We start from the raw sequence: 17,083 nt of genomic DNA, 5'->3' as shown, positions 1-17,083 counted from the left end.
GGTTCCACCATCGATGCGGAAAAGGAAAGTCGATCTCGACTTTGCTGGCGTCTGTTGGCTTGCGCGGTGAGGTCGACGCAAGTGAAGCCCAAGACTTGTACGCGTCGCTTTCTGACGAGACGCTGCCGAGGCGGCGGACCTTTCGGGCATCTGCGCTCGTCTCCGGCTTCCGAGATCACGCGCGAGTATCAAGCACGCTGGTGCGCCGAGCGGGCTTGGCAAGGGCTTGATTCATGAGGACGATCATACGGTGATTCGTGATCAACCTGACGCGCTCGCCACGTCTGCTCTCATTCAGAGATTTGTCGTTTCATTTGGCCACTTTTCGTACACACAAACGACCCATTTCGCGCGTGAGTGCAGTTCGCTTCAGCCAAGGGTATGACATTGGCTTCAAAGTATGTACAGGTTGATTCAAGTAGCTATCACCTTGCCAGCAAGGATGCGACGTCTATGTGAAGAGAAAAATGGTAATGCGATTGGTCTTCCAAACAGCGACTGCAGCGAGAGTGGTAGGAGATGGACGGGAGTACGCCGGATGCAAGTGACGGAATTGGATTTGATGCTGGCCACAGTGTCCTCGATGTTGCGAAAGGTAGAAAGTAGTCGCGACTGAGACTACAGGTAAAGAGAGGAAGCGATGCCAGCTGCCAAGGCAATGCTCAGGAGGGTGATAGGTTGCTTCAGGAAGGTACTCATCGCGCCTGACTGTTGATCGTCCTCAGAGACGGCGTCGGTAGAGCGTGCGCTGTCAGCAGAAGTGGATGAGGACGGAACGCTCTTTTTGATGGCGGGCTTCTGGACCCAATGTCTGGGTCTCCACCCGGTAGGCAGATTATCGACGTCAAACAGAGCAGCACGTCCCACGTCGCTCTCAAAGACTTTCTCTGCATCGTGGTCTGCGTCTTCGACCACAACAAGCTTGGTGCCGATGATGCCTTGGCTCAAGTTTGACCAGTCCGGCAGTTCGCTAAAGTTGCCGGGGAAGCCCGTCAGATCCTCATTGGTGCGAGCTAAGGTGTTGATGTACTGCCACCAGGCCAAATTGCGGTCACGACGGGCGACACCTCCCTGCAGCAAAGCCATGCAGTATTGATCACCGCCTGCTGTGGTGTCCTGATACCCGACAATGGACACGACATCTCGCGAGATATATTGTTGAAAGTATTCCTCGGGCTTCTTGAGACCATCGGCAGTGCCGGTGAAGTTGTCAAATCCATAGCGCCACGTGTTGTAAAGGGGGCAGTCAGCGATGCTGGCCACGCTTTCGTCGGTGAGCGGCCGATCCTTGGTGAAGTAGACACCACTGGAGGGGTCGCCGTGGATGTATCGAATGTGGATGTTGGACGGCTGGTTCTTGGCGATGGTCGCGTAGCGCTGTCCGAGTTGTCCTCCCCCACCGTGGCCAACGACCGTGACGTTGGTGAGAGCTGGGTACGTGTCCTGATCTGCGAGCGACTCAATGATGGCGTCTAGTGCGTCGATAGACGTCAGCTGGGTGTCGTCTGGGTGACTTGCCGGGTCACCAGCTTGCCAGGCATTGACGTCGGGCCAAGCGAGTTCGTTTTTGCTGTACTGCTTTTCGTTGAATTTGGTGGAATAGAACTGAGGTGCGATGACGATGGCATTCTCGTCCACTCCTTTGTAATTGGCGTCGATGGCGCTCTGCAGCACGTTGTTCATCGTCGTCCAGTATTCGCCGCCGTTTCGCAGCTTGCCATGGATCATGATGAAGGCGTGCGTAGCCTTGTCATTTTCGTTCTGGTCACTGATGTACGTCGCAATCTGCTCGCCGCCTGACCCAACATCGATACTGGTCAGGCGCGCCCCCTTGGGTACGCTGTCCTGAGGATCTGAGTGATCCTGCGTTCAAGAATTGAGGTGCAAGTGGTCAGCGGCGCGAACCGACGTGAGTGTGAACACGACGACGACGTAATTCCATATCCAGCAGAGTGGCTCGGACAGGAGTGTGCAGCGAAGGGAAGCCATGCAGTACCGCGCAACTCCCGCGTCTTCGGGACGGCATAGTGCCTTGCACGCGCAAACTCCGCTGCCGGACCATGGAATATGGTGCGCGACCTCGCGGAACTGCGGAGGCCGATTATCGAGCGACCGCGGCATTTCCTGACCTCTCCAAGCCTATAAAGGGGTGGTAGTGGTACACCTCAATGCCTCTCGACTGCACCAGCCGCACGAAGCTTATGCGCGAGCGTCACCATGAAGAGGAGCGTTGAGCCAACCATCGGGACCCCACGATGCAAATTGAGAAGCGGCAAGCCTCGGCGGAAGTGTACGCTGTCGCTACTAGTAGACTGACGGTAGCTCGAGGAAAGAAAGCAGTGGGCCGACCGAGCGTGATACACAGCATCGATCACCTCTTCCATGCGCCGATAACAAGACACTGTCGCTCAGCAAACCGAGATGGGCCTGGAAGTCGCGCGACGCCTGCACGTACGGCACACAGAGAAGCAGTCATGGAGATGCCTTGGTCGCGAATGCCATTCTACTACACCGAATCGAGAAGGCGTGCTCGTTCCTCCCTCGCATCCCACCCATGCAGCTTTGGCGTCCCTAGCTGAAAACCGTCTGCCGCCTCTGCACCTGGCGAGCACGCTGCACCACCATTGTATAATCTCCTCCGGCCCGCGAAAACTCACCTCGCCTTCGTTGTTCTCTGGCAGCGTCGATGCCATGTAAGTGGACGCATCACGTTTGGCAAAAGGGTGCTCCGATGCTGGTAGAGCGCCATCGACAGAGCGCTTTGCGTGGGAATCTGTCCGACGCTGACGAACATCAAAGCGATGGCTGTTTGAGCTTGTTGAGCCGATAGCCGTGGAGATGCAGAGCGCGGAAAGCACGACGGTGAGTGCTGCTGCAGACCTCATTGTGGTAGTGACGTTTCCCGAAACGTCGGATTGCTACTTTTGGCTAAGCTGATCGGGAGTACGGAGTGCCTGGCAAGGTGTGAGCGATGCTTGAGCGGCTCAGCAGGTGCGGCGAGCGAGGTGAAGCCGCAAGAGCGCCGGAGACAGCGAGCTCAAGAGTAAGGAAGACGTTGCCGGAAGTCGAGGTACGTAAAGTGAAGGAACGTTGATTGAGATCGCCGAAGTGGACTGCTGAAGGGATAAAGTCGAGATCGGATCAACTCTCAGAACCAAATTAAATGCAAAGGGTGTTGTTGGATTCGCCTTGCGGTAGTATCGAGTCTAGGGTTCAGAGTCAGAAGAGAGTATGTGGGGAAGCGGATGCTGATGTGGATGACGCTGTGCAGCTTAGGCAGGCAGAAAAGCGGCGTCAAAGGTGAAGAAGGGATCTGATGCCAGTTCAGACCTCAAGGCAAGATTGTGCGGTAAAGTGAGTGTGATGTGTGCGGATGCCGTGATAGAAGCAAGCGGGCTAAAGGTAAGTAGTCAGTTCGACATACTGTAGGGTAGCTAGGGGGATCGAAGGGGGGCACACGACGAAGCGCTGTTGGCTATAGGAGCACCTGCACCGACAGCAACCGCATCTCGCGAATGATCGATACCATATCGAACTACTCGTGACTGCTCGGGCGCTCATGCAGCAGCAGCAGCAGCAGCAGCAGCAGCAGCAGCAAATCGCGAAACCGTTGCAACGAAGCGACAAAAGTCAGAGTCCCCGACCCGCCATTCATGCTGCTGGGCTCTCATCATGTATACCTATTATGCAGTACGTGTCAACACAGCCTAGGTGCTTTGCTGCTCTCACACTTCGGCGTTATGGACTTTGACTGCCACCGGTCTTTGTGCGCACGAACCCAGCGCGACTCTCATCGGACCGGTACACACATTGCTTGAGGAGCACGTACGCGTATTCTGGCAGAAGTCCGGGGCCATACATATGCAAACCCCTCTTCTTCTCATTTGGCTCACTGGGCGCACAGCAGGTGAGTGGCCTGAAGACATCACAGACGCGGCCGTTCGATCGGTGCTTCGGTACATGAGAAGGGTCAGCCAGCCAGCATCAGCTCATCTCATCAGCAAGTCCTGCTAAGCGGCTTCATTGTTGTGCGTGTTTGCCTGCTATAGACGCTTGCCGTTATTGCCCATCGCACTGGTGACTCGATCTGCAGCAGCCTGACCTCGTCTGCCCACTTTGAGCCGCATCCCACAAACATGCGCCGCCAGCCTCTGACACACCCGAAGCCAAAACAGGCACGCGGTGCGGTGCGGTGCGGTCCGGCAGGCCTTGTACAAGTCACTGAAGACATTTGGGCACCACAAGCCTCTCAACGGCTTTGCTTTTCCATGCCGCCGTCTCTTCCTCGCGATGTCTTGGCTGCTGCTCTGAGAATTTCGCTTGCAGCAGCAGCCATCAGGAAACGATTACCCATGGCAGCTAGGGTCGTCCGAATCGTTAGCATGCAGCGACAGAGAGAGCATGCATGCCTCCGCAGACTGAGGCACTGGTCCGGCACGGCGAATTGCACCGCCGCAACCCACACCGCGTGACTCTTCTGCTGAGCGGGCATCATACCCGCGTCACTTTGTGCAGCCAGGGTTCAGCTGAGCTTGTTTCACTGAACCTGCTGACGCGCACTCGCAGGTTAATTGAGCGGCCCAGCAGCAGCAAGACGGACGCGTGACCGCGACATCGAGCAGCTACGCCAAGACTGCGCGGTGAGAGCCGTTGCAGCCACGCGACCTCGCAACTGGCGTGCATGCCGCATACATGCAGGTATATGAGGCTGGGGTCTTCGCTCCTGACAGACAAAGCTCGGATTTGGTGAGCCACTCGATCGAACGAATTGTGTGCTCTACTGTACTTGAGCGCTGCCGCACAAGTGCATATCATGTATGCGTGCCTTTGCCGTTGATCAATAAGCGAGCTTGCATGCAGCATGCTGCCGGCAGCCGCTCCCCACGGAGACGCTCTCGCAGCAACACACCAGCACGCATCACGAATTTAATTGGTGCTGATCCTCGGCACTGTTTAGCGCGCCAAGAGATGCACGAGCACATTTACGCTCCGCTCGGCCAGACGAGCCTCGCAGCATGCACAGGCTGCAGCGATGCGCAAAGGCCCACGATACATATATGATAGGGTATGATCTCTCATCTGAAGAGTCTTGAGTCAAAAGTGGATAGCCCTTGCTTATAATCAGGCGGCGCGAGACAGCTTTGGTCACGTGTGCCCACTCCCTCATAGAGGCTGAAAGGCTCTCTGCCACGGAGAACCTCGATGGTACGGCATCTCGCAAGGTTTTACGCTCCTGTCTAGAGCTAGACAAGATTCACCATTGAACTTCTCTCAACGGAGCTGCTGACGCTTCTCTTCCACATCGTGAATAGCTATGATCAGCCCAATTTCAAATTCGACCGACGCCCGTCGGTGATTCTTGATTCACCATCCCTTTCCCCTAGCTTACCTGATCTGACCCTTCATCTGGCGCCAACAAAGCAAACGCACCGCCGCAAATCCACAGCTGAGCGCGCGCTAGTGCCATTTGAGGCATCGCCACATATGGTATCACCCGACTTGAATGTCAAGCATCTCCTCTCGCACGTACCAAAGGGTGTTCGGACCATGAGCAGAAGCGAAATCGATCTAATGACGCTGGCGCAGACGCAGGACACTTGACTCAGCGTTCATGGAGCAAGGTGAATCTATCTTTTCTCCGGGCAAATCGATCCATGCCGGCCGGCGGCAAGGCGCCCGGCCTCTGCCCCCCGATTACCTTGCCCCGCCCGCCCGCACGACAGCCAGACTGGGGCGGCCGGCATGTCTGCAATTGAGGTCCGCGAACAGGAATTGGCTTTCTGTAGCGTTCACCAAGGTGAACATGAGCACGAACGGATCAAATGTATCGTCTTGCGCTGTAGAAATACATGCGGTTCACTCCTGCATTTGCGACGGAGACGTCGCCTTTGAATCCTCAGAGCCTGATGGGATTCGAACTTCTTGAGGGGCAGCCGCCGGTTGGTGCATGCTCGTCGTGAACGTTGCCAGCCCCCAGGCATTACTGCCAGCTCGAGCACCACCCAAGATGGGCTGTGCGTGTGCATTTGACTGAATCGCAAAATCGGGACGACCGGACACCTGAGGGGGGGGGGGGGGGGGGGGGGCGAGGAAGAGAAGGTCTTCAGAAAGAGCACTGCAAATTTCAACGACCTTTGAGCAGTCAAACGCACCTTCTCAATTGTTGCCCATCGGGGCTGTGTATCCTGAGCGACATGCACCACGTTCGTTGCTGGTTCGTACACGCCAACAGGTCGCGCGAACTTCTGTGTGACTGATCCTGCGTGAGGGGCATTGGAATCTATGCGTTTCTGCAGACGGTCGATCTCCTCAAAATCGCCCAACGCCTCTTCTGGGCGCACAAAATTGACGAGCCTCTCTTTCCTTCCGGCGTAGAGCTCTTCATTCATGGCTTGCGTACTCCTGGCCATCATCAGCATCCAATTTTCGGAAGTGACACTGGCATTGCTCAGAATCGCCTTTTGCCTCTGTCTATCGTCGGCCCTCACGAAAGGCGTGCTGCCAGAATCCCCGAACAGCGTGCGCACCGGCTCAGCAGTGAATGGGTCCGTCGTGCTGTGCTCATACGACTCTCTGAGCTGCCTAGCAAGGTTTCGCAGCTTCTCCGCCTCGCGATCTCGAGGTTTTTCCTTGTAGCGCATGGATGCGGTGTTCGAAGCAGCAGCGCCATCATCGGTTGCGCGAGCAACTCTACCGCCGGATTCGCGCACGGCGCCGATGACGGCGCCTCCCATTTGTCCCTCATCCGCTGCGCCCGCTTCCTTTGCGGCAGCCTCGTAATAGTCGTCCACGACACTTCGCCCATCTAATGTGGGCAGACATGAGCACATGTCAGCGAGTTGAACAAGAAACAATACGCAAAAAGATCCGCTCACATCTAACGCAGGCTCTGCCAAATACCTTGAAGACGTTCCTTGCAGCGACAACAGCAATTTTGCGACCTTTCAGCTTCGGGTCGATTCTGCCAGCATCAACGAGTTCCTCGCGCTCCTTGTGTGTCAGAAAGAGTCGCACCAGCAAAGGCGTGCGACGGAAGAAGTAGAGCGAGTCCTTGAAGCCGCACGCTCGGGCGGCATCTACAGCGAGACAGTAGCGTCGCTGTGGATCTGACCTTGTTGAGGATGTGAAGGTTGCAATACGCCACTCACGACCTGTGAGAGCGCCCGAGGTCAAGTTGAGTCAGGGGCCTAAACGCAGGCTCGGCCCAGCGACTTCTGAGACTTGTACGTACCACCTAGCAAGTTGCCGTGAATGTCAATCTTCTTTTCACCTTCTTCGTCCCCGTCGAGCTGGAGCTCGTCAGCGACAAAGGTGTACTCTCGGCCTTGGACCCAAGCGACTTGGGGCACGTCCACCATCTGCGACTCGTCTTCTGACGCATCTACCCCAGCCGCGTCATTCTGCGCGTCATCCTCATCGTGGCTACCTTCCATATCTTCCTTCTCTGGGCCGTCTTCCCCTGTTCCTTGCTCGTCGTCTTCACCGTCTTCGTCGTCTTCGCCATGTGCCCACCGAGAAGGGGTTCGGTCGCTGACTCGCGCGCCACCACTCTTTTTGAATTTTCCAGGAGCAGGGCTATCGCTGGGTGTGGCGCTACCACCCGCACCTCCACGGACTCTTCTGCCGCCACGCTTGCTGTACCTGTACCCTTTGCCTCGACCCATGCCACCTCGCGCATCGTCCTTAGTGGCCAAGCTGAAGCTGGTCGCTGTGCCCTTGACGCGTTTGACAGCCGGGACCAGCGTAGTCTGACCGAACTCGGACACTAGCATGAATCGCGATCTGGTGTCCACTGGAACCAAGTCAGTCTCGCCGGCATCTGAGACCTTGTCTTCCTCTGCATCTTTCTCCTCATGCAAACTTTCCTCTTCATCCTCGTCTGCTCCGGCGGAGACCGCGCCGCGCTTGAAATGTCGTCCCTGGCCAGCTCGCGCTCTTCCTCCTCGGCGTCCTCCTCCTCGCCATCTTGAGCCACGACGCTTTTTCAGAGAAGCTTCTGCCTCGCTCTCGCTCCCGTTGTCCGCGGTAGTGCTAGCTTGAAATTCTTCAAAGATTTCCTGATCGGCAGGATGATGGGGAAAACCGTCGGTCTCAGCGTGTGTCGCACTCTTTTCTCTAGTGCGCGTCCCCGCGGCTTTGCTTCTGCCAAGGCTGCGGCCTCTGCCAGCGTCCGCGCGTCTTCTTCTGGGCGTCGCGTCCATCTCGTCGCTCTCCTGATCCGCACCCTCCTCTTCTAGGCTTTTGCCTTCAGCACCTGGCCCAGATCCATCAGCTTCGTCCCCCACAACGGGCTTCCCGCGCTTGAGCGGTCGTCTATCGCTGGAAGGTCTAGTGCGACTAGAGCGTTTCGGGGTAGAGACTGGGCCGGACTGGTCGTCATACTCGTCCTCATCTTCGCTCGGCTCTGGCAGAGGTGTGGGCGCCTTGGTCGCCCTTTGCCGACTTCGCGCTGCAGCTGCACGAGGCAGCCTCGAGCTTCTTCCATTCGGACTGCTCACCACTTGCGAGGGAGGATCAAGGGTTAGACTCGATTCTAGCTGAGAAGTCCCGGCAAGGACAGGAGGAGGCAGCGAGCTGTCCTGAGCGTCGGCGCTGGACAAGGTGGATGAGGTAGGCACACTCACGTCGGCTCCATTGTCTGGGAGACTAGAGCCAACCTCTTCCTGCCTTTGAAGCGCCTCGAGATCTATGCCAGCTTCGGATGCAAAGTGGGCCTCGCTTCGCGATCCTGTCCGACCTGCCAGGCGAGCGCGACTGGATGTGCGCTGCGACATATGCGCGTGACGAGTGGGGTGTATCCGTACGTGGCAACGTTGAGAACGCCGGTGTGTGAAAAGGCGCGGCCAGCGGGCATTGGAATTCGAGTCACCAAAGTCCCCACTCGTGACTTTGGATGATAGTATCAGTCAAGAAACTTGCCCGTCCATACCCTTGCGGACCGCTAGCACGCTTGAATCCCCAATGGCCATGCATCACCTCGGATCGTGAATCGAGGTTGCTGCTGAGGCGCATGCATGAGTGAGCTCTGATCTCAACGCGTGTTGCAAAATCACGTGTCGCGTTGTGCATGATGCCCCACTTACGTGCGGTGTGCAGCATGCAAGCAATAAGGTTGCTCTGGCCACGCCTCCACGTGGCGGTGTCGTTGGATGCCTCGCTCGAGCCAGCCAGACCGCGATCAAGCCCACCAGCGCAAGCCGGCCAGCCATCGCGCGGCCCCATCGACGCAGCATGCAGCTGCCCTCATGTGTGGATGGGTTCACAGCACAAAGACACCGCACGTCAGTGCACCACAAGGATACTTCCGACGTACCAACAACCTACACCATCCACATACTTGCTCACGACTTGCGACTGCGCAGTAACATTGACGATCGTAGGCCCTGCCTGATTCTTTGTCGCAGCTTCACTCGCTGGATCTGACGCAATCGACCGCGACCCCCGACTCGCCGCTCTCACGTACTCGACGCCCCCGACGGTCAGGTCATCCTCGCAACACTTACCGCAAGATGTCCAAATCCAACGTGGCGGTGATAGACTGTGGAACAGGTTTCACTAAGTGTGGTTGGGCAGGCAATCAGTCGCCGAGTTTCACGTTCCCTACGGCCATTGCAGTCCGTCCCTCTGGCGGTGCGGGTGGTGCATCTTCCACCTCAGCTTCCAGGGCTCCCGGTGTTCCTTCCAAACCTGGCGGATTGGCCGGCAGCAGCTTGGCTAGCAAGCGAGGCATCGAGGACTTGGATTTTTTCATCGGAAATGAGGCTGTTGCGAATGCCAAGACGTACCAGCGTGAGTGAGAGATTTGTGGGAGCGTGTACGGCCGAGAAAGATGCTGTGATTTGTCACAGCGGAGGCAAGCTACAATCTGACCCAATCAAACACTCATGCACTCTTTCGCCTCTTGCAATCACAGTCGAGCAGCCCATCAAGCATGGGTTGGTCGAAAACTGGGACTTGATGGAGAGGTTCTGGGAGCAGTGCTTTTTCAAGTACTTGCGAGCGGAGCCCGAAGATCACTACACGATGTTGGTGAGTTCCGATGACCTCCGCTAGGCAGCAATTCCGTGGCGATATACGCGAAACCCCAAGCACCTGGCTGTTGCTCAAAGTGCCATTTGCTGACGCCTCGCACGCAATCCACCCGCGGTCTCCAAACTGGTCAGACGGAGCCACCTCTAAACCCTCCCGAGAATAGAGAGAATACGGCAGAGATCATGTTCGAGTCGTTCAATGTCAAGGGTCTTTATATTGCCGTCCAGGCCGTTCTTGCCCTGGCTGCTAGCTGGAGTAGTAATAAGGTGACGGACAGGACTCTAACCGGTACTGTCATCGACTCTGGAGATGGTGTCACACACGTCATTCCAGTGGTGAGTGGCTTACCGTGGAGTGCATGCGTTGAGCCTGGCCACGCTTGCTGACAGGTAGACCTGTCGACGCGATTTGCGGCTTCTTGCAGGCGGAAGGCTATGTGATTGGCAGCGCGATCAAACACATTCCCATCGCTGGACGAGATATCACGTACTTCGTCCAGCAGTTACTCAGAGAAAGGGGCGAGGCGGCCAATATCCCACCAGAGGATAGCAGGAGGGTGGCAGAGAAGATTAAGGAAGATTACAGGTGCGTATAGACGCATTGAAGTGCTTGGTTGATAGCAAGACTGACAGCTAGCCCCATTCTCGATCACCACTTTAGTTACGTTTGCCAAGACATTGTTCGAGAATTTAGGCGCTACGATGTCGATCCATTGAAGTACTTCGAGCGCTTTGAAGGCGAGCATACAGTCACGGGCCGCAAGTACTCTGTGGACGTCGGTTATGAAAGATTTCTGGCGCCGGAGATTTTCTTCAATCCAGAGATTGCCAGTTCGGACTTTTTAACCCCCTTGCCAGAGGTGGTCGACACCGTGATCCAGCAAAGCCCAATTGATGTCAGGAGGGGTCTCTACAAGGTGCGTCTCCAGCAGTTGGGAGCGCAAATTTCCAACGTCGAGTTGGGAATTTATATAACAAGAGACTGACCTCAAGTTCTGCTGTGTCGTTTTCGTGCCGCAGAACATCGTTCTTTCCGGAGGTTCTACCATGTTTGCCCACTTTGGTCAGCGATTGAGGAAAGACTTGCGCTCGATCGTCGACTCCAGATTGGCTGCATCCGAGGTCGCAAGCGGAAGTTTGATGCGCAGCTCGGGCATTGACGTTAGTGAGTGTTGGCCGCGTTGTGTGTGCGGTGCCAATGGTATCAAGATGTTTACAGGGGCGGCCGACTGACAAGTTTCTCCGCTGCCTCCCCCGCTCAGATGTCATTTCGCACAAAATGCAACGGTACGCTGTGTGGTACGGCGGCTCTCTTCTGGGCAGTCTTCCAGACTTTCAAGGTGCTTGCTACTCCAAAGCAGACTACGACGAGCATGGTCCAGGGATCGTTAGAAAGTTCAGCATCTTTGGACAGGCCAGCTAGAACACTATGCTGTTTGCAATTTCTGAGCCTCCGCGGCTCTTGGCCGCACTGTTGCAGTCACTACTTGTACTCAAGCGGAAGTGACAGGCAATGCATTCACATGCACCAGATTGACTGTTGTACAGGGCGAAACTGATGTCGACCACAACATGGAGGTGAGGCACGCCAATTGGTAGAGTCACGGCGGATTTGGCGACAAGCCGGGCCGAGACTGGTCTCATGGGCTGGCTTTGCGAACAAGCCAGATGCCCCATCCGCCGTATTCCTTGTCTTCCGACGCAGTGTCAGTTGCGACGATCGCAATGTCGCTAGTGGATACAGAATTCAAGCTGGCATCGAAGCCCTGGCCAAATCCATTCGCACCGGACAAGAGCGTCCAGGCTAGGTGATTTCTTTGCATTTCTGCCCAAAGCGCTTCCTCTGCTGCGTGGCGATGCTTCTTCGACAAAAGGCAGACTGGCGCATGTGGCCCGTTTCCTCGAGGCGCACTCGGTCGAGTCAGAAGATCTCGGATTGTTCGACAGAGTGAAGGGAAAGATTCCGGGTTGTAAGTGCAGTCGGATACCAACACTAGATCGGGCTGGTCGTCTCGCAGCAGAGCTGGCAATTGTTCGTCCCAGTCTAGCATCAAGGGCTCGATAAGAAGGGATTCAGGTGTGAAGCTTTGCTGCGCTTGAAGGAGCGTCCTATTGTCATCTATGTTGCTTTGTATCAGCTCCAGCGCGGAAGCTGTGAAGGGGCAAAGCATAGTGTCAGACGAGGAGAGGTGACATCGCTTGGTGATGCTCACACAAATCCGTGACATATATGTGCAGTTTCTGCGCTGTTCCAGGCGTCTCCTCAAGATCGGTACGGTCTTCAAGCGGGGGCTGAGGGCTGGCACCAAGCTTTGCCTTGTCGAGCGCCCCTCGATCTCGCGGTGTGAGCAAGACAGCCAAGACGATGGAGAGGAGCCCAGTCCCGGCGCCTGCATGAATGCCAAGAAGGGTCCGTGAGTCACACACAACGCGAGTGAGGGCACGACCTGCAGCATACCTAGCTCAACGACGCGAAGACTCCTGCGTTGTAGGAGTGATCGAAGGTGTTCAAGCGCGCCTAGTTGTCCTGGAGGTGTGGTCTTGTCGCTCGCGCTTGTATCCTTCTCTTCGTCCACCCTCTGCCTTTTGCGACGTCCGTCGCGGATCGGCTCTGCCGCCTTTGGGGAGTCGATGCCCCGCTGATTCATCACATGACGCAGAAGACGAGAGAGATGTAGAGATGCGTCCCACAGATGCTGAAAGAGTAGACGCGGACGTGAGCAGCTTCGACGATGACTTTGCGGCTAGAGTCGCAGAGCTGCTCGGAGCGCTCACCTTATCCAGCTCGTAGCCAGTCCTTTCCGTAATCATTATGGTTGATGCGCTCCGCTCGACTTCAGAAGCGCTTGGTGACACATCGTCAGGCTTGCACATCCACGCCAAGTCTTCATAGGGTAGACTAATTGAGTAGAGGCGGGTCAGAGTGTCTAATTTTGTCTTCACACTCTTCTTAGCCGTGCTCGTGAGCTGCTGGCTGGAGGTCCGGGCACCTTTCTGAGACGCGTGCTTGTGAATCTGACCGGCTTGTATGGAAGCTTTGCGCAGTAGAATAGGACCACTGAGCACCGGAATGATCTTTGGCTGACTATTTGCTGACGTGTGTACCTCGATCGGCACCCGAAGCGCATCTTGGACAAGCTGAGTGAGATTCTCCGCGCTCGAGACTTGCTTGTTCTTGGTGGATGCCCAAAGGGCAAGTCGGACCCAAACCTCACCGTCATAATGCTCAAGCTCGGGTGGGTCGATGGTCACTGTCTTCCAGGCGGACTCAGGCCCAAGCCATGCGGTGCTGCAGACACTTCCCAGCGCCTGTACCTGCGACCCCCTTCCAGCCTCTTGATTCAGGGTCACCCAAGCGAAGTGCAGCCGTGGAGCTTCAGCAAGATCTTCGGGTACAAATGCCTCGTCTCGGAGATCGTTGGTCAGCAGCGGTGAAATGTTGATCGTTTGCTTGGCAGCTCTTGAGCCAGAGCACACAGGGGCTGCCTCAACGTTCACTTCAGCTGGAGGCGGACGCTGAAAGGAGAGGTACAAATATCCCGACATGCCGAGTTTAAAGTCGTAGGGCCTTCTTCTGCTCTGCTTGGTGGCTCCTCTTGTGCAAGCACCTCTTCTCACCTCTTCGTGTTCTCAGGCTCACTTTGCGTCCGGGCATTCCCACTCTTGACTGAGCCCATGAGCTTTCCGGTGCCAATCCGCGAATCACGGACCGTGAACAACGTGGATGCTTTTGTGGTCAAGAAGCACAAAATACATAACGCGACGCGCATGGCTCAATTCATGCAAGCGAAAACAAATTTCCCGCGGCTGGCACGCCCAAACGCGCACGCAACCGTGCACAACGCAATTGAGCATTTTCAGGACCTTGGACTAAGCACCTCACCCCATCAATGGGAGCTCTATTCGGCGCTGAAGGTTGACACAAGATCTACTTAGCGAATCACGATTGTAGTCTCCGTGGGAATTTAAGCCGCCTTCGTAAAGGTCCACGCTAGTGAATGATGAGATTAACATCTGACCTCTGTATCAATCCTGCTGATCTATCCACTCGTAAGCGTACCACCGCTGTATGCCAAGTATGGAAGCTGCGTTTATGACAGCAAAAATAGCAAATACGCTTCCTCCAGAGCCTCCGTCCACGCTTGCGAGCAAGTTGCGGAGCGGCAGGAAAAAGGAGGCGATGAGCAGGTTTGCCGTCCAATTTAACGAAATACCTAGCGCTGATGCCGAGGTCACTGCCTGCGGGATGCGTAAACACGTGAATACGTGGAGTCCATCGCAAGCAGCGCCTACGACTCACCCTAGGCTCTACGAGCTCTGGAAGGATCAGGAAAGGGACAGGTCCCAAGCCAAGCGAAAAGCCTGCGACGACTGTCACGATGCTCAGCGCCGACAAGATGGAAATGTTGTTGACGATGCCAAGGGCAAGAACGGCGTTCGAAGCGCACATGACACCTGCAGAGAGGAGCAACAGATTCTTGCGACCCAGACGAGACTCGGACACCAGATACAGAGGCGGAAAACTATTCGCCGACGAGGAAAACTGCGCATGAGCAACAGCTTGACCTCAAAGGTCAACGTACTTACGTCATCAGGGCGTTTATAACCTTTTCAAAAATCACAGATGGGTGAAGTTCAGTGAGCCATGACGTGCAGGTCAGCGCGTGGATCCTCCTCACCGTTATACCAAGTGCAATGAATTTTGCGGTCGCCTCGCTGTCGCTGGAACCTTGACGATCTGATCCCGCTCCAAGGGCGTCGGAGAGGATGCTGGACTGTCGTGTGCGAAGAGCGTCAGTGCAAAGCGTTTTGCATAAAATTTGGCGGTCCACTTACGCTGTAGTACAGAACCGCATTCACGCCAGAGAGCTGCTGCGACAGCTGTGTAAGGACAATGAGTGCGACTCCCTTGCGCAAGCTCTTTGCCCCAGCTGCACCATCTCTGCTCGTCACAGTCCGGATCAGCTCTTGTAGTTCGATTGGCTTCTCAGCCTGAGCGCCACCTGTGCCCGAACGGGAGGAAACCTCGGAATCGAGTAGGCCTTCTTGTTCTTCCGACTCTTCTTCTAGCCCACTTCCGACGTTGCGACCCGCTAGCCTAGCTCGAAGAGTCTTCTCCCGCAGTGGGCCTGCTTCACGCGGAGAATCAATGCTGAGGCGGAAGCAAAGAAGCTGCAAAAGGGAAATCGCAAAGGAGACTATAGGTACCCATCTCCAACCAGCAAAAGTGATGTGCTGCGCGCTCGCTGAAGCGCCGAGAGGAGAGACGCCTAAAGCTTGGGCGATGAGAATACCGATGACGATCGAAAGTTGATTCAAGACACCTATTGAGCCTTGCAGGTGTGGAGGGGCCAAGTCGCTGTGATCGCGAGCAGACACACGTCAGACCATTCTGATGGGATTGCGGCAGTCCCGCAGAACTCACTTCAGATAAGCAGGAACGACAGCTATTGCGATACCTGCACTCATTCCCATCAAGCCCCTCCCCAAGCCCAGCACCCAGGATGCGGGAGCAAACGCTTGCGATGCCGTACCTAGACAGTTGATGGTAGCTGCTATCCCGAGCGTCTGTCTGCGTGTCCATCTCAATCGGGCAGAGACCGGCGACAACAGCAGCGAGGCCAAGAGACCTCCCAGAGTGAAGAGGGCGCTGTCGGAGGAGCGTGAGACCTAAAGTGTCAGCAAATACACTCATGACTGCTAGTAAGCGGCTCGGGCAACGCACGTGACGACGCCAAAGCTGCTTGATGAAATTTCAAAGCATACAGGCAACTTGAAGCTTGCCGAAATAGCACCTCGGCTGGGGCAAGTAAGCGCTGAAGCCAAAGCATTGAGCTCGGACTGTTGCAAGCAGGTGTTAGTCACTCGCCGGTCTCTCGTCCAGAACAAGAGCCCATCTCACAATGCCAAAGCCGTAGCTGCGATAGAAGAAAGAGGCAGGCTGGCGCGTGAGCTTGTGCCTCACAGATGCAGCCGCTTCAAGCCATCCAAGTCTCCATTTGCTCACTTGAAAGTCGAGGCGACGACCCAGATAATCTGTGAATGAGAGGAGGCGAAAAGCATCGATGGGCGGTGGAGCCTGGTGTGAGCGATAGGCTGGCAAGAAGAAAGGTGGCGTGTATGGCAGCGCACTTCGCTCGATACGCACCATGAACAAGAAAAGCCATGAGAGCTTGTCCGATGAGCCTCTCCTGCCCGCGGTCCCACGATCTACATCCGGGTTCTGAATGGCGCGCGTCGACATTTCGATTATTCCTGCAGGACACTATGCCTAAGCCGCCAGATGTCGCTGGAGCGGCCAGAGCTAGGTGCGAAACCTCAATTCACATTCACGATTAATCAAAAATGGTGAATGAGTGAGGAGCAGGTGTGCGGGTGATTGAAGTCGCAGTGCAGGGTCTCGTGATGGATCTGCCCCGTTGTTGTGGCTTTGCGCGGCACGCGGCTTTGCATCCGCGACGATGAGCATCAGCAGAGATCGCGCTAAGCTTGCATTCAAGATTCACATTGGTGGGGGCGCGCGCATGCAGCAGCATGCATGCACATGCGCAGCAGTAGCAGCGAAGCGCCCTGAGCATTCATTCAGTTCGTGCTTTCCAACCTCCACACCTCCCTTCCACTTTCCTCGTTGACCCAATCCTAGACCTTGGCGGTAGCTCGCTAGCTTTGGATCTCGCCTTGAAGACGCCAGCACCGGAAAGGCGAGTCATAGAGAATCGATCCCAACAGCAAACGCTAGTATATAGACGGTCACAGGCAAGGAATGGACGCCTCTCTTGGGCTCTCATCAACATCGACTCCGCAAACAGTAGCGACTCAAGAAGTCAACATTGCCAAGCTCCGTTTGCTGATTGCACGAGAACAATCCTTGCTATCTCACGCCGACCACTTGGAAAGAACTGTGACGCTCCGCTCTCGAGCGCTTCATCATGCTGGACGGCTGCGCTCTCGTCTCCAAGCGATACATGACGAATTCGCCACAGAGGTCGAGCGGCTTTGCGTCGCATCCACAGAGCTGACCGCTGCAGATACAGTGATCAGGAGCAAAGCGG

The 17,083-nt window shown here is 55.9% G+C and overlaps 5 protein-coding genes across 5 annotated transcripts; 1 reads left to right on the top strand and 4 right to left on the bottom strand.

Annotated features, from left to right (window-relative positions):
* Window positions 1-358: 358 nt before the first annotated feature.
* IE81DRAFT_156142 (hypothetical protein) lies at window positions 359-2,181 on the bottom strand. The gene has a single exon (XM_025510490.1). It carries the CDS (start codon window positions 1,726-1,728, stop codon window positions 619-621), a length of 1,110 nt encoding a protein of 369 aa, XP_025369003.1. The 5' UTR covers window positions 1,729-2,181; the 3' UTR covers window positions 359-618.
* A 3,462-nt stretch (window positions 2,182-5,643) lies between these two features.
* IE81DRAFT_324181 (hypothetical protein) lies at window positions 5,644-8,995 on the bottom strand. The gene is made up of 4 exons (XM_025514164.1): window positions 7,232-8,995; window positions 6,876-7,151; window positions 6,153-6,805; window positions 5,644-6,060 (listed from the first exon to the last, which is right to left on the bottom strand). Exons 1-4 carry the CDS (start codon window positions 8,772-8,774, stop codon window positions 5,857-5,859), a joined length of 2,676 nt encoding a protein of 891 aa, XP_025369002.1. The 5' UTR covers window positions 8,775-8,995; the 3' UTR covers window positions 5,644-5,856.
* A 514-nt stretch (window positions 8,996-9,509) lies between these two features.
* Window positions 9,510-11,454, top strand: IE81DRAFT_291253 (actin-like protein 3; the record flags this gene model as incomplete). Its single annotated transcript, XM_025511888.1, has 7 exons — window positions 9,510-9,789; window positions 9,914-10,029; window positions 10,164-10,367; window positions 10,457-10,617; window positions 10,693-10,948; window positions 11,052-11,196; window positions 11,294-11,454. The coding sequence occupies 7 exons, from the start codon at window positions 9,510-9,512 to the stop codon at window positions 11,452-11,454; spliced, it is 1,323 nt and encodes a 440-aa protein (XP_025369001.1).
* A 217-nt stretch (window positions 11,455-11,671) lies between these two features.
* On the bottom strand, window positions 11,672-13,760 carry IE81DRAFT_367187 (hypothetical protein; the record flags this gene model as incomplete). Its single annotated transcript, XM_025517060.1, has 4 exons — window positions 12,807-13,760; window positions 12,490-12,727; window positions 12,245-12,421; window positions 11,672-12,183 (listed from the first exon to the last, which is right to left on the bottom strand). Exons 1-4 carry the CDS (start codon window positions 13,575-13,577, stop codon window positions 11,672-11,674), a joined length of 1,698 nt encoding a protein of 565 aa, XP_025369000.1. The 5' UTR covers window positions 13,578-13,760.
* A 297-nt stretch (window positions 13,761-14,057) lies between these two features.
* On the bottom strand, window positions 14,058-16,275 carry IE81DRAFT_348026 (general substrate transporter; the record flags this gene model as incomplete). Its single annotated transcript, XM_025516213.1, has 10 exons — window positions 14,058-14,270; window positions 14,332-14,554; window positions 14,619-14,638; window positions 14,711-14,806; window positions 14,868-15,390; window positions 15,457-15,681; window positions 15,757-15,872; window positions 15,934-15,949; window positions 16,039-16,067; window positions 16,180-16,275. 10 exons carry the CDS (start codon window positions 16,273-16,275, stop codon window positions 14,058-14,060), a joined length of 1,557 nt encoding a protein of 518 aa, XP_025368999.1.
* Window positions 16,276-17,083: the final 808 nt, after the last annotated feature.

This window comes from Ceraceosorus guamensis (assembly GCF_003144195.1).
Source record: "Ceraceosorus guamensis strain MCA 4658 unplaced genomic scaffold IE81scaffold_37, whole genome shotgun sequence".
NCBI lineage: Eukaryota > Fungi > Basidiomycota > Exobasidiomycetes > Ceraceosorales > Ceraceosoraceae > Ceraceosorus > Ceraceosorus guamensis.
The sequence above is the reverse complement of the archived record's forward strand: the minus strand, read 5'-3'. Positions and strand labels throughout refer to the sequence as shown.

Bases quoted from the DNA above. Each gene is read 5' to 3' on its own strand.
- IE81DRAFT_324181 (XM_025514164.1), bottom strand. From the start codon at position 8,774: ATGTCGCAGCGCACATCCAGTCGCGCTCGCCTGGCAGGTCGGACAGGA. The intron at 7,152-7,231 runs GTACGTACAAGT...GCGCTCTCACAG, and splicing joins TCACGGCAACTTGCTAGGTG to GTCGTGAGTGGCGTATTGCA. The intron at 6,806-6,875 runs GTGAGCGGATCT...TGCCCACATTAG, and splicing joins TGGCAGAGCCTGCGTTAGAT to ATGGGCGAAGTGTCGTGGAC.
- IE81DRAFT_156142 (XM_025510490.1), bottom strand. From the start codon at position 1,728: ATGATCCATGGCAAGCTGCGAAACGGCGGCGAATACTGGACGACGATG.